Consider the following 16608-nt stretch of genomic DNA (forward strand, 5'->3'; position numbering starts at 1 on the left):
GTATCCCAAATATCGTATTAAAAGAAAACCCACAGCTCTGGGTCAGGATTATCTACTCCATTTATGCTCAATTTTCTGGCACAAGCCATCTTCCTGAGAGCTGGCTCCAATCCATCTTGGTTCTGGTCTTTAAAAAGGCTGATGGAGCTGTCCCGTCGAACTATAGACTGCTGGCTATGCTCGACGTCAGCCACAAGATCTTTGCAACCTTTTAGCCAGAAGGCAGCCAGAAGATCTTTGCGATCTATTATGACGGCTCACAACATGGGCCGAGAGCAATACCATCTTAACAATGTTTCAAACTGGTTTTAGTAAAAAGTATGATACAACTGATAATCTTTCCATGATACACTACCTCACGGCGCAAGCTACACTTAACGCAAATGCTCATTTGTATTGTTGTTTTGTTGACTTTAGCAAAGCTTTTGATTCCGTCAAGCGTGATCTTCTGTGGGCAAAGCTAAGGCGTTGGGATATAGTGCTGGATCTGTTGTATTGTATCGAGTTGCTCCATACGAACACCTCAGTGTCAATACGGCTAACTCACTCTGGCATCTTAAGCAAACCATTTGATATTAATCAAGGATTAAAGCAGGGGTGTGTCCATGCACCAACACTTTACAATCTGTTTGTAGCCGATATGTAGCAGGCACGCGGCCCTGTAAGAAACTTTCCCCCAAAAATAAATGGTATTTTGCTGCAATGCATGACATATGCCGATGACACTGATTGTTGACAGGACCCCAGTGTATATACAAAGATCAATAGATGCGTTGGCTGAATATGCAAAGGTCACTGGTATGGAGATAAATAAAACAAAGACAAAGATGTGTTTGGCCGGTAAACTTCCCAGAAACCTCCTTTTCATTGGTACTTAATTGGCGAGTCCCTAGAGATAGTAGACCAATATAACTATTTGGGCTTTCCGATTACATACAAACCGCCAACTTATTTTTATGGCAGTCTTCACCTCAAAGATCTAGAAAAAAATTGGTGGCAGTTAAACATTATGTAGCCAGGCAAGGTGGAAAAAGCACTGAAGGCTTACTAGAGATCTACCGAGTAAGTGTGGCTCCTAGCTTACTATATGGTCTGGCAGCCTTCCCCTCTAACCTCGTCACATGGCTTGACAAAATTGAGGGTAGGATACTGCATAGTGTTATCAACGTACCTGAATCAGTCTGTCACAGCCTTAAGACCGGAATATGGGCTTACCTCTTTGAAGGCTACATGGCTAAAGCAAAGAATATTGTATTGCAAACTAATATCACCCTATGTAAACTCTAATCCTGTAATGTGATTGCTAGCGAAAAAACGTCTGGTGAAAAAGGGTAAAAATAACAAGTTTATAGATGATTTGATGCAATCTTTGATGGCTAGTGTTAATGATTTGAACATATCAGAGTCAAATGTCATCGATTCCCCTGATATAGAGAAAATACTTAAAAAGATTCAGGGTATTGATAATCTTGCTAACAAGCGAAGATACAATGAGTATTCGCATCAAGCTTTCATCCCCAATTCCCCTAGAATGTATCTTAAAAACATGTTCAGAAGACCTGAAGCGTTTTATATTGTATCTCAGGCTAAACATCTTGCCAACCAGAGAATATTGTGGGGCCTGACAAGGCTGCCCGTTGGCAGACAGTAGATGCAGATGGTCCCATATGGAAATTGAGACCTGCCGGCATGTGTTGATGGGTTGCCCGGAACTAAAACCACAATATTTAAGAGGCTACAGCTCACTGGTAAATAGGCCAGAGAGCACTGAATCGGACCATTTCTGGGCAACGTTATTTGGAGAAAACTCTTTGGTCATAAGAACTGCAGCATATTATCTCTGGAATGTGGCTTTGAAATTGATCGAGTATATTCAATGAATGTCGGATAGACTGCATCTTATATTTGTATATTTGAACTGTATACAATGTAAGTGCTGTTTATACGTTATGATGAATTTTAAATACTTAGTTTGTTTTGTCTTTTGTAATTTTAACTCTTTCTAAATGTTTCTTTTGTAACTAGTTCTGTGCTTAAGGTTTGTGAAAACTAACCAGATGCACAAGAAAAAGAAAAAACAACAATTACAGAAGAGGTTGTTCTACTGGTTTCCAGTTTTGTTCCTAAACTGCTCGATGAAATTTGCGTGTTAAAAGATTTGGCCAGTCAGTCATGATCGCGTAAGAGTCTGAATATGCCAGTGAGAAGAAACAGCCAGCATTGCGTCTACTCAGTGCCATCCTTTGGTTTCACTTAGATACAAAGAAATGGCCTCAGCAAGTAGCCTACTCACTCTCTTCAGGGATATCCTTGCTGCAACTTGCTGCACGCAGATCAACTAGTATGATGAAGCTCACGGAAGCCGCTGCGTCAACAAGAATGTAGGTGCATCAAGTTCAGAGGCACGATGGCATCAATGCCACTAGAAATTACATCTCAACAGACTGGCATGCGCCACTCATGCCACTATTCTCAGAGCATCATGAAGCACACTTCCCCCACGGAAGTCTGGAGAGCAGGGCATGACGAGCGCGATGAAGAAGACGCTTCTTTACCTTGAAGAGTGGCGCAACACACACTTTCCTCACCTACAACTGAAGATAAGGATGGGCCAGAAGAGCAGGGTGTAATGGCTGCCTATGCTGAGGCTCCCAGGGAGTACTTCGTATAGCTGCATGTCCTAGGAAGGTGCAATAGCACGTAAACACGCCTTGTACAGTGCACGTCCGCCAGCAGCACCCCATCGCCATTATACTGGATTGTGTTGCCACCACTCGCACAAGTTCCTGTGCACCACATTTTGCAATCCACAAACAAAGGTTCACATGGAGATGTTCGCATCCACTCAAGAACTGAGAGCTGCGCATGCTCACCCCCCAGACTGAACCTGAAAAGAACGTTCTGGAGTCTGACACCACCTGCATTCCTGAAGGTGAGCACGCACAGCAATGCACGCATTATGGCAGTCATGCTGGAACTACAGGGAGTTTCTTCTACTGTGCAGTGCCTTACCTGTCGCAGCTCGAGCAGATAAAGGCGAGGAGTGTAAGCAGCAGAAACGTCGCCACAGCTGCCAACCCTCCCAACGCAATGACAGGAGCTTGCCCACTGTTTAAGAAACCAGCTGCGGGCCCCATGGCGTCCACGTGAACACGAGCTGCCGGTATCACACACTCTGGAGTCCTCTTGCTGTAAAAAAGAACAAAGGCCAATAAAGACTAAGTACTTTTGGAAAATGAATAGCTTGATACATCAGATGAAAAAAGTGCACATGTTCAAATGATGCAACTCTGTACATTAGGCTTTTTGTAGCTACAACATAAAATGCGTCCAAACTATGCTGTTCTCTTAAAAGAGTGATGTTTATGAACATATTTTAATCCACGAGGTTAGATAAAAGTTCACGTACACAGTCCGGACTGCAGCAAGGGAGTGGGTGTTAAATATCAGACATTGCATTTGTCAGGATAAGTTTCTACGGTAGCTCCGTGATTACATTCCCTACTGTATATATTCATTATAAGTTCATAGGTTCTCAAATGCAGCTTCTCTCCTCTGCCAACATTGATCAGTAACTGAAAAACTGATCATCATTACACGGCCAAATGAGCAGGGTCACAGGTCAAGGCATCGCCTGACAAGCACGCCATGTCCAAATCACCACGCTTTGTTCCTTTAAGCATGTACACATTAGGAAATTCTCTTAAACATGCAATGCCGTATAACATTATAGAAGCCGATAGGTCTGGAGTTGTCAAAGTCTGTGTGTGTTCAGAATAGGGTGGAAATAACAGGGCAGCGGGTGAAGAATAACACTGGACGGGAGACACAGGGCTGGGCGTAGGACCTGCTGGGAAAATGAATGATTGTCCGAGACAATGTTCAGACATATCCAATTTTCCAGGAAGCGGAGGGCAAAGGAGACATGAAAAGTACTGAATAGTAATTACAGTCCCGGGTCCCCTCCGTAGTTAGGCCCCCCCACCCCGGTACCTGAAAGAACTCGCTGGCACAGGTCTGCTTACTACGGAGTCCCGGCGGCAACTGCCGAGCACGGGCTTTCTTTATTCCAACGCGGATGCGTGACCTCGCTCTGGGTCGCGCATGAATACATCACTCCGTAACATCCCTCCTTTTTCATAACAAACAAAACAGTCTTACAACTTAACTAAACAGAGAAATGTCAAAGTGACACACACAGCAATATTCATCAGACAAATTGGATGATGCCCAACGTGGGCAGTTACCGTCCCTTCTGGCCCTTAGGAACTTGGGTGTGGAATGTAGTCCTTGAAGCGGGTCGGGCATCGTCGACCCTCCCGGCAGGAATAGAGTCCCTCATCTCTGCTCGCATCACGGGGAGGCTCCACTGGCACTGGATCCCCGGGGTCTTCTTCAAGCCCAGGTGCTGCACTGGAGGCGTAGGTTCGTCGGGGGTATCCCGGATGTCTACTTTCTTGAAAAAGCAAGAGTTTCCCGTGATCGTTCCTCTCTGGTCAGACACCGTCACCATCGAGCTGTTGACATGAGTCACACCCTTGGGGGTGGGCTCGTAGTTGAGGGACAACTTCCCTTACGGATGCCGGTTGCGTACAAGGACAGTGTCCCCCTACTCCATTTTTTGCCAGCTCCAGATGTCTCCGGACATTTTCACGCTCATTGCGCACTCGCCTTACTTCCAGAGTAATTTGGTCCTCGATGACCCCAGGGGCCTCCAACTTCAGCTATAAGGCCACGGGGGCACCGGTTGAACAGGGCTTCCGCTGGGGCCACCCCTGTGGACTGGTGTGGTGTGGATCGATATTCACGGAGGAATTGGTACAGATTTCTCAATTCCCCCCCCTTGGTCCGGAGTGATCCGGAACACCTTGTTGAGGGTCCACATAAATCGTTCCACCTCCCCGTTAGCACATGGCCACCTTGGGGTAACCTGGGGTAACCTTCCTGTGCGTCACACCACACTCGTCCATGAAAGCGGCAAACTGGTGGCCCTGGAACGGGGGACCATTGTCCGAGCACAGCTCATGCAAAAGCTCATGGGTGGCGAAGATCTTGTCCAGCGCCTGGATGGTGTGATCACTGGATGTGGACTCAACCAGCTCCACCTCTGGGTAGCGGGACCACTGGTCCATGAGGACTAGGAAGTACATGCCCCTCCCGGAGGATCCAAAGTTTGCATGCAAAGTACCCCATGGCTTGTCGCTTCTCTCCATGGACTCGATATTGGGTTTTTTGGCCACTGAGGCGGCCGCTAGACACCAGACGCACTGTTGTACGTGCTCATCGACCCTCCTTTCTAGATCTGGGAACCAGATCTTGGCTTTCAGTCTCACTTTTGTCTTGGCCGTGCCTTGGTGGCCGCTGTGAGCGAGCCCCAATACTCGGTCCACCAGCGCCCACGGGATCACAATCTGCCTTCCCTTCAATAGCAGTCCTTCCTCGGATACAGACAGTTCATGATGTGCTCGGCATAGTGCCTCCAGGTCGTGCTGAGCAGCAGTTCCTTTCCGGGACAGGTCCGCGAGGACCAACTTCCAGTCCCCACTGCCCATGGCGGTTTGTATCAGCTAGAAAAACTTGTCGGCCCCTGACGCTTCAGCCAACTTGTCCAGTGTCAAGGCAATCGGCATGGCTCCCTCCACCAGATGCCGAATTACCTCACCATAGTTCCCTGCTGACTGTCCAGTCTGTGCGCCACTGCCCCTTGCATGGCAGGACAGGTAGTCCGCAGGGTTATTCATGCCGGGCCTGTACTGCAGCTTCACCCCATATTCCATGAGAGTGAGCAATCACCTCTCAATCCTCGGTGCGGTTTGGAGGATGCCCCTGTCATGATGGGAATTAGGGGCTTGTGGTCCGTGCTGACTGAGAGCGGTTTGCCCACGATGTGCCACCCAGCACATTCTGGCAAAATGGCCGGCGGTGCTGCATCGCCCAGACACCCTCGTTCTTGCGGGGCAGTCATAGGAATGAAGGCGATTGTACCCACACTTCTGAAACTGTTGTGGCGAGTCGACTTAATGCGGTTGCTCGGTTTTCCTTTGAGTCCAACTTGGGCCCAAAGTTCGCTGTACGCCCGACGGCGTAGGCCTCTTCATCCTTCCCGGGCTTGATTGCTGCATCCATTCTAGAGGCACGACTGTCAGCTAGTTCACACGCCCTGCCCATATCCAGGATCTGTTTCAGAGTGAGCAGTGGAGTAACTTTGCTGAAAATGTTGTGGGGGACAGGGGTGGGCTTGAGGGAGGGCGGATGGTGGCTCTTAGGGATCGGTTCGGCCAAATTGTTTGAAAGAATGGTAGATTTGACTGAATTCGGTCACCACCATTAGTTTGAAGCCGAAGATGCTGAACATGAAGAGCTGGGGTTGCGGGGGTGTCCCCCGCTCCCCATGTTTGGTATTTTTGGCTTTGGTGGTTGCAGGGGTGTCCCCACTTCCTCAGCATAGGTGGCAGGGGACCCAACAAAAAAAAGAAAAACGGACCTGCAGTGTCAGATCCTGCGGCGCATGGAGAAAAGGTAAGTAGAGGGGGAGGGTTATGGGTGTACTGGCGGTTTGGGGGGACATGGGTTTGTTTTTTTTATACCGAGGTAAAACGTATTTGCAGCTAAAATGACGGCGGTCAATTCCGCCGTGATTTTGTGCCTCGGTCAAACAACCTAAATCCTTGAGGGATAACACTAAACTACTACACCACAAGAGTCCATTGCTGACGCTCTTTTATAACTTTATTAAAACTGGTGGCATATTTTTTTAATTCAATTGGGTCCCCACACATCTTCAGTCGGCCTGCCATGCACCCAGTGTCACAACATAACATTCACAAACTTAATTCCAATAGAAAGAAGAAAATCCCTCACACTTCTCGCTTGGTAAATGCATCTCTACAACATGTTTTACAAAAGATTATTCGGTTTTAGTAACGCTTGAGTTAAAAGTCATATAGTCTTAAGTGGGCTTGTTAAGTCCAGTTTATTTTCTTGTGCAAAAGACCAGCCAACACGTGTTTCGACATGATGTCTTTTTCAAGGCTATTAAATTCTTGATGCATTACCAGATTAGATACTTGAAGCGTCCTGTAAGGAATCACCTCCAAAACTACCATCTACATATGTCAGGTCCCTCACCCTGTCTGGCCTGACAAAGTCAGCAGCCAGGGTGCTGAACTGGGTGTTACAGGGCCTGGCACCTGTGCTGCCACACTAGCAGCACCACTTCCAGGGGGCGCAGCGCAGAGAATCGCTTTCCGGCATTGTGTACGTGCGACACACAGACAGGAACTAGGAAGCTCATTCAGCTTGCTGGTTTCTGTCTGGAGGTGCAGGGGTGCCACAATCATCACATTCAGGGCAGTGGGATGCCCTGTGCGTGAGTGCGAGGTTAGGTCGGTGCAACATCAGATGAGATCTGGCCCGGGCGGCATTTGAAAGCAGAGCAGGGGTACTTTTTTTTGTTTTTTAATAATTTTAATTGTGTTTGTGTATGTTTGTGTATGTTTGTTGGGGGCTGGGCTGCTGGCTGACCCTAGTGAGGGCACGTGTCACACTTGGACAATCTGAGCACAGCTCACAGTACACATTAAGGTCCCAGGTATGAAGACACACAAACAATGACAAATGGTGCATTCTCTGTGGCAAGCCACGGTGTCCAGTCAAAGTTTCGAAAACAAAAGGATCAAATGCAAAAAGTGAGCGTGCATTCGACCGAAAACCAAAGGATCGAAAAAAAAATTTAAATGTCTTTTTTTTGCTCTAGTTTATCTTTAAAAGGGTGTCGATCCTTTTTTTCGGTCGAATTGACTCAACCCTTTTGTCATTCAATCCTTTTGATTCGGTACTATGACCTATCAAGCCATAGCTCTACAACACCTCTAAAATTAGTCTTGCCACTTTTCAGATGCTACTAAAGCACCACCATACTAATTTCAAAATGAAGTTGGTGAAAGGTGCGCCCTCCCCAAGTAGAGTGGAGTCAAGCTGAGAAAAACTGTGACCCAAAATTGTCGTACTCTGCAAATTCTGTGAAATTAAGCTGAGTGCTATACGGCTTCCAAACATGGAGAACTTTTGTTAAGCAGTTTTTGCTCTCGGTGCGCAGAAGGAACCGTATGGGATTTTGTGTTTAAGAGCCCTTCCAAAAATAATCTTCCCCAAACTGCCAACAAATATTTCGAGTTTTGCAGACACTTTTTAAGGACGGTTTTGTGCAAATGAGTAAATGAGTGTCATGGTTCAGGTTACAGGCCACCAAAAATGGCTTCACTTACCAAACTAAGCAGGGGAGTATCCAGCATTGTGAGAGTGTGTGGGGGTGGGGCAGGGGTGAGCACCAAATTGCAGTGTGTGGAATTCCACATGGTCTCATTGGCACCCCAAACCGCCCACCCCTGGCCCAATCTTCTTTTTTGGTAACAATAGTGGAAGATGGCATTTTAACCCACAACAAAAAAAAACTGCAGGATCATTCAAGATGCACAAAACTCATCTATTAGAGCTCTGTCCAAGCCCTCTGAGGCCAAATACATGCAGACTTCCTAATTATTATATGGATTGCACCAACACAGATGACTTCACAGAAAAGGACATCTAAAGGCGCATCATCAGTCTTTGATACTTGGAGGCACCATGGAAGTGACTTTAGAATAAGTTGCCATAAATAAGCCAAGTGACAAATAACTTTGTGGTGCAAAATACCTAAATTGCACTATAGTTATATGTGGAGCAACTCTATAGTCATTAGGCTTTTACGTTATCATACCATGATACATTAACATAAGCTTTGAAGTGAATCAGAATCACTTGCAGAGCTGCAGAAAAGGCACAATGTGATTCAATGATTTGCTCAGGATCACACACTTGGTTAAATGGTGAAACTGGGTCTGAACAATTTAAGCGACTGCGCACATCTTTCCAGGTTTAGTTAATATAGATATTTATTAAGGTTTTGCTTTGCATTTCATGTGCTTAAATAATTATTTATAGCAATGCCTTGGAAGCAAACCACATTACATAATAAACTAGCCTTTAATAGTAAACTAACCATACACTATAATCATTGTCATAGAAATATGTTGAGCAATTGGAGTATCGCTTAAATCATAATAGCATCATGTAGATCAATGTAAGCCTAACAAATCCCCCTGGGGTTTTAAAGGCATAGGGCCTCATTAGGACTCCGGCGCTAAACCATGGTGCTATTAGCACCATGGTCCATGCCGGAGTCCGCCATGGCGGAATGGGGAATTACCACCCCATTCCGAGGTTGGTGGGGCGGTAATTCCCCATGCCGCCATGGCCCTTCCCCATTCCCATTTTTGCCCCATAGGGCTCAATGGGAATGGGGAAGGCGCTAATTACGGTACCGCAAATGCGGTACCGTAATTAGCACCAAGGTCCCTTTGCGGGTCCCTACTTTAACGGCTGGTAAAACCAGCGTTAAGGTCGGGTCCCGCAAAGGGACCTCTTAATTAGGCACTAAGTGTTTAACGGTGCCGCAGCCTTTTACGACGCTGTTAAACACTTAGCGCCTGGGTCATAATGAGGCCCATAGTCATTATTTCATAAAGCATGCAACATCATGCACCCTTCTCACTTCTGATCACTCCCTCCCATTCACATTTCTAAAGGGACAAAAGTCCCTGCTAACAGTATGCCCCTCCCTCCCATCAGTGCCTTATGGCCCACATTTTAATGCTCTGTTGATACAGAGCAACGTGAGGACCCCCCTGCCCTCCCTCCAAAAGATGGGGGGGACAAAAAGGCATTCCACAGAAGTTGGGGGGGACAAAACCCCCTGTGCCGCCCTATAATTACGCCCATGAGAGTGAGCCCCGGTTCACGGAGCAACTGGCGCCGTTGTTTGCCTGAACTGCAACCTTTAATGAGCTGATTCCTGACCATCCCCTCTTCATTCTCCCACTGGCACGTGCTGGCCAGGTGCCGCAGTCTCCCACAGAAACTGTTGAGACTCGTCCTCATGCTGCCTTTTGCCACACATCACAAATCGATCAAAGTCTCGGCTGGCCAGGGGCAGGAATGTTTCTTGAGGGCGTCTTTAACAGCCTGGTAAGTGACAGCAGAAGTGTTCAGTGATTCATAAATCCGATGGACCTCGGAACCGGCAGCATAATGTAGGGTTGCTACCTTTGCATCATCCTCCGTCTCCCCGGTGGCCGTGTAATACTTCTCCAACTTCGTGACCCACAGAAGCCACTTTAGGCCCAGTTTCGATGGAGGGCCAAACATGTCGAATTCTGGCATGGGCGCCAGCGTGCCCTGTTGTCTGGGAATGGGCCTGACAGGGGGTTGCGCACCAAGAGGAGGTGCCCCCCCTTGAGCACCATCGCTGTCAACCATGGCTGAGGCCCGCACAGGCACCCCTCACATCCACAGAGGCCGCAAGTCTGAAACGGCGGCCAGGTCTGCACTGGGCGCAGTGCGAGGCTTGCCCACCCTTGACAGGATTCTCCAGAATGTTGGCGCAGAAAAATGAACCTCTATGGAGACAAAGAATTGTTTCAGGCTTCCAGGTAAATGACGTATAGACTTGGAAGATAGGTCAAACCCGACCAACTGTTGGCACCATCACCTCCAGTGCCCCTCCACCAGTAGGCATGCACTAGCAAGGAATCCACCAAGAAACCATGAGGAGAATACTGTCCATACCTAGGCTTTGCATCAGCATGACAGCAGGAAAGCAGCCTTCCACATGCCTGTCTAGGCACCAAAATTCCAGAAATCTCCATCCATTAGCGGGATTGCCCGCCAAACACAAGTCTTCCCATGAAAATGGCTGTGGAACACTGGCTATCTTTATTCCATTGCACATGCGCGGCCTCGCTCTGGGTCACGCATTCGTCATCACTCCGTAACAAAAAGGTGGGTGGATGTATATGATAAAGGTGCATTAGGTAAAATTGGGTAAAATTTGTCGATTCATGTTGTCCCGTGACTTGTTTGTGTAAAGTGATTCTGCGTGTACATGTGGCACCCTGCAGGCTATGGCGCTGTAGAAATAAATAAGTAAATAAAATAAAATGTAAAGATTAATCACTGCCAACTTCCAGGCACCTACTAACTTAATCTCTTCAAACGGAGAATACCCGTTATAATTTAGGTATTTTAGACAATAAGATCTGATTCTGGGGTCCTATACAGCTAGGGTGACGAGACATCCTGGTATTGCCGGGACTGTCCCGGAATCGGGACCTCTGTCCCCTGTCCCGAGAGATATTCGTATTTAAAAACCCTGTCACTGTTTTGGGGGAAAGGCAGGGTGACCACTTAAATCGTTACAATCTGCCAACTATTCACCATAACATTTCTAAGCCAAATAAATATTTTCATAATTTTACACCACATCTCCAGCATACAGTGATGGATTCGAACCCCTAACCTTTCAGCAAACAGTCATAATCATTAACTTGTCATGCCACAGGTGGCTGCCTGGGAAAGAGATATATGGCAAGACCCAGGGCTTTAAATGGGCCGGGGTCTCGGCAGTCTCCCAAAACCTTGATCGAGCCAGGCTCTGCAGGGGCTCACATCAGTCAGCCCTGACAACTACTTTTTAAAAAACTTTTCGTGCACGGGATTCGAACCCATGCACTGCTGGTGACAAGCCAGTGTCACATTACACTGTGCTAGTTTTCGTTTCTTTCATTCATAGACTGCTTGACACAAAGCCCATGATGGGTTTTATGGGTTTTGTGTGTAAAGGTGTCTATTGTACTAAAAACTAAAAAAAAAAAAAATAATTACATTAAAAAAATATGAAATTGTGCATATACGAAACAGCACAGTGTGCTGAAACACTGGTTTGTTGTCAGCAGCAGAGCTCAGACTGGAATCCCTGGCACGGGACAATAAAAATAAAAGCTAATTTTTCCATTGTTCCATGCTGGGGATTCAAAGACGAGCCCTGCTGATGGCCAGCCAGTGTCACATCGCCCTGTGCTGTTTCGTAGGTGCTCGATTCCGTTGATTTCATTCAATGGAGTGCTTGACAGTCTACTGAATGAAATTAAATAAACTGAGCATCAATGAAAACAGTGCAAAACGACACTGGCTTATCACCAGCAGGGCCCGGGTGAACCCCCAGCACAAGACAATAAATAAAAAAGTAAACAAAAACATTTTATTGTCCTCTGTGGGGGACACTTGAGGACACGCCCATAATGTAGGCCACACCCCCTCGTTGCAGCTCCCCCCCCCCTCGAATTCTCACAGCACTTAAAGTACTAGCAACACCGTTAATAGCGTTAAGTGCAAGGGTTTCCCCCCGGGGAAGTTTTTGGCGCTGCACACGGCCAGCGAGTGGGGGGGCAGAGCGCCTCCCCAGGGTATTTAAGGGGCCAGGGAAGGTTTGGGAGGCAGGCGACAGTTGGACTTGGTGATTGTACCGCCCTCCCACCCACTTCATTTTGGGTTAGGTCTGGTGTCTGGTTTTAGGAAAGGGGGCTGGGGGACCATTCTACTTGGTTTCGGCGGGGGTTTTTTACGTCCCATGTCAAGGTCTTACGGGGTTTTTTGGTCGGTTAAGGAGCTATTATAGGGTAGTTTTGTGTGACAGGTCGGGGCATCAGTGAAGTTGTAAGGGGCAATTTTGTTGCTGATGTGGCAGGTCAGACTGGCTGCAGGTCATAGGATGGGGGAGATTGGTGTAGAGGGGAGTCAGAGGGGTATTGAAGTGGTCCTGGGCTCCGGGGGCATGGCCCCTTTTGATGTGGGGGGAGGGAAGCACAATGGGGGAGTGACACGGGAAAGGATGGGGTGGCGCGGTTTGCACAAGCGGGCCACCACGGGGGAACAGGTATTGAGCCTGGAGGGGCATGGCCCCACGGAGAAAGCGGGACGCCTGGAAAAGGGGTAAGGAGACGGTAGGGTACAAGGGATAGTTAGGGAGGAAATGGCTTTATTTAATTATTTAATTTTGGGTAAAAATGAGAATGTTTAATTATTTAATTGGTTGTTTAAAATATGTCTTTAGTTTGTAAGGCCAAGGAGCCAGGTAAGCGTTTAATTGTAAGCTTTGGCCTGTCACATTAAAGCGACCTTTTCCACTTTTAAATGAGTCTGGGTTTTTGTGCAGTAAGCCAAAAAGGTCTCTTTGTGTTTAAAATGTTTACATTTACAGCCACATCTGCCCAGTTTATATCCAGGAGCAGTGCTGGGATTGGAAACTTATTTACTGTGTGATCCCACCAGCTGCGTAGGCAGTTGGGGACGGGAGTCAATGTTGGGGAGGCGAAGGGGCGTTGTAGTCCTACTTTTATGCTTGAAACCGTCCCAGTTTTTTTATTTTGAAAATCTGGTCACCCTATTAGAGCACTCAAATGGTCCCCTGTAGCAGCATCCAAGCACTGTATAAGCCCCCCACTGTTGTAAGAGCAGGGACCCTGGCTAGTAGATGGTCCCGGGCAGGCCGTGGTAGTAACACACAGGACACAAAGCACTGCACGCTCACACCAGTGGTTACTTATTTAACTGGCGCACGGGCGGCCCGGCCGTGCCCACCTTTTATTTAATACATCACGTGTCACCCACGTGTCATTAACCACGTGTTCTTAGTACTAGTGCAGGAGGGGCTTAGGGCCTAACACCCACTTCAGACTTTTTGAGAAAGCATGCCTAAAATCTAAAACTGCCCGTTTGTTTAAGTTCTCAGCAGACAGCCCGAACAAAAAAGTAGTCTAGCGTGGATTTACCAGAAGTGTCATATCGAGCAAATGTCCCTGGCCTAGTGCCGCCGTGCCCCAGTCCTGTCCACCCTCATTGTTTACTGTCTTTGCATCCAGTCAGCTTTAGCAACTCTATGTACAGTCATTCCTTCTGGCAGATTTGTGGGCCATAGACTTCACCACTGCACTATAACTTGATGAAAAATAACAAACAAGTAAAGGTGAACATGCTGTCTTGGTTTTGTGTGTGTTGATTTTATGAAAGGCAAATGTCATGCGTCCCGTGCAATTTGGGTGGTTATGCAAAGCCAATTTAATGAAATGTGCATATTTCACCCTGATACAGCTAATTTCTAGCAACGTCACATCCCATTGCGTTTGTTGATGAGTCCCCCCACTTTATTCTTTAGGACTTGACTGCTGCTTACATGAATAGGGGACAGGTATGAAATCGAATGGGGGCACAGAGTAGTGGCCACAGATGAGATTGCTACAATGGTCTCCAGTTATGCGTAACCTAGACCCTCCTCACGCAAGTGTGCAGGACACAGAACAGCTGCAAGGTTGGTTCGGGCAGATTAACCACAGCTTCGCTTCACTTCACTGTCTCGGGGTGGAACGAAGTAGTAAACTCTAAACACGCTATGGAGCTCAACGTGCCTCCAGGAAAAACTGTCCCCCATTACCCCCTGAATATTCCTCAGCTCAGTCCCTGAGAGAAATCAAAGCTAAGGTACCATAGGCCCCTCTGCTCGAGAACAAAAGATCAGAGACCTTCAAAGAAATGAGTCCCCCACCACGTTCAGGGGGACCCACAAACGGGATCCCCGGCCTGATAAATGTCTTTCGAAAACGTGGACATCACTGCATTGCACGTCCAGTTATTGGGCAATGGCGTCTACTTCTTGCGCTGTGGGGGGGAGGGGGAGAATGCTGCAGACTTCTGCTGGACCCTTCTACATCATTTAGCTTTATTCCCCATATTGCAAACCACGTCATCCTAATCTCTTAACCCTTCCTACTCTTGGTGCCTAGAAGCGAGTCGTTATGTATGAAGCGCGTGCCAAACCACCGTTAAAATAATTACCAGAAACAAAGGTGGAATTTCACAAGTAATGGTTTACAAATTACACCCGCTGCCACCCTCTGAACATGTCAGACTGGCCGACAGCGCAATCCCCCATAGCCGGCCAGTTTTATGAGATACTAACCAAATATGATTTAAAATTCTCCGTTTGGTACAACTTTTGACAATTGCAATTTGCGATTGTGGGTCCCACCCGCAGATTGAGCTCAATTGCTTGTTCTCGCAGATGCTCCCCATCTGCGGCCACAAGGTGGCAGGGAACAACCGCTTTTCTATGTATACGATTAGCAAACAATTCTCAAAAACACCAAAACATGTCGTCTTTCACAATGCATGCACGAGGTAAGCAGCGCAAACGCCGTTAATGTTTCTGCTGCTGCTAATTTAACGGGCTCGGTGCAATCGCCGAGGTACATCATCTATGCAGCACATGCGCTCGGCGGCCACGCCTGCGAGATATCGTCTCGCACATCCTGAAATCCCAAGTGCATTATAAAGCTTTAAAAGAGGAGTGGCCTGTGTAATTAAAGGAGGGGCCTCGCACAGCCAATGTGCAATGAAAGGGCAAACCTTCTGGTTTAAAAGATGTTCTAAATATGGTTAATGTGTGTACAACTTTTGACCAAAATAAATATATTCAAATCAAAAGGGTCAGTAAACCATGCAGTCCCACAGTTCTTCTGAAAGAAATCCACTATTCGTACATACTAAGTAAGGGCATTAATACTTGAATACAATGGGTGCAAAAAACAAACTATGTATTCTATTAATTTGCCTTTCCTGTTTGGAAAGTACCCAATTTCACATTTCCTTTACTCATGTTGTAAACATTGCTGAAGGTGACATCTACTGGCAAAGAGCAGTGTTGCCACTCATATTTTGAAGGAAATTTGATGAAGGAGTCAGTTCGGAGAGCCCTAGCAGAGACCTGGCTCAAGGGCAACATTTGGAGACTGCAAGGGCTTAGCTCGGGCCCACTTAAAGCCCTAGATATATGACTTTGCAATTTATATTCACTGGCCGGATTGAGATGAGGCAGGATTGATGGATTTTTCAAAAATCCCCATCACTTCACCCTTTGATTTCAAAGTGAGTGACAGACCAATCTGATTATTTCTGGGGTCCGAGATTGGGTTTCTTTGAGGGTCGGGCACCTTCATGCGTTATTCTGCTTTGAGCATGCAGCATGCCCACCCAGGTGGCCGGGTACCCATGTGAATTCATTACCCAGGTTGGACTCAGTGTCTCGTGTGTCGAGTGAACACCACAGTGCCGGAGGTGGTCAACGAACGTGGTGCGAGTGGGTGGCATTCACTTTCTCACCTTCTCTAGCCGAGCAAGGCAACACACAGGAATGGGTTGCTGCCAAGCAGGGGCTTTGACAGTCAAACGTTCTAATAAAGGTGAGAGCAAGGAGTGGGCCTCTCTGTATGTGATACTGAAGTCGTAGTGAGCAACCGTGAATTGAATCCAAGGACTTATTTTTTACTGTTAATAGTTCTACTATTTTTATACACCATTTTCACTGTCGCAGACCTGTTCTTTCTGAACTTCACTGACCTGTCATATGATAACGGCATCATTATTTATTTTAATGGCTGCGCAGGCCCGCAACAATAAAATGAATACAATCCGAGAGTGTACGTCACTGATTTGGAAATGAGTCAGGAGTATATTTATTCAATAAGGAGCACCTCTGCCAAAGCTCCCCTTCAACTGCCGACCAGAACACTTCAGAGCATAATATATCCCCCCCTTATGACAACATAAAACACCCCAAAAAAACTACCCATAGCAATGGATGAAGAAAAACAAAAAACATAGTGACAATTAATAATCATA

At 46.9% G+C, this 16608-nt stretch overlaps 1 protein-coding gene across 13 annotated transcripts in view; it reads right to left on the minus strand.

Annotated features, from left to right (window-relative positions):
• PAG1 (phosphoprotein membrane anchor with glycosphingolipid microdomains 1) overlaps window positions 1-16608 on the minus strand; it is an 846294-nt gene that overhangs the window by 149638 nt on the left and 680048 nt on the right. For all 13 annotated transcript variants that reach the window (XM_069621261.1, XM_069621265.1, XM_069621260.1 and 10 more), the window contains one exon: window positions 3013-3189. In XM_069621261.1, coding sequence (XP_069477362.1) covers window positions 3013-3137 — 125 coding nt within the window. In that variant the 5' untranslated portion in view covers window positions 3138-3189. The remainder of the gene's footprint in view (window positions 1-3012; window positions 3190-16608) is intronic.

Source organism: Ambystoma mexicanum, chromosome 5q (genome assembly GCF_040938575.1).
Source record: "Ambystoma mexicanum isolate Mex_15411 chromosome 5q, UKY_AmexF1_1, whole genome shotgun sequence".
NCBI classification, from domain to species: Eukaryota; Metazoa; Chordata; class Amphibia; order Caudata; family Ambystomatidae; genus Ambystoma; species Ambystoma mexicanum.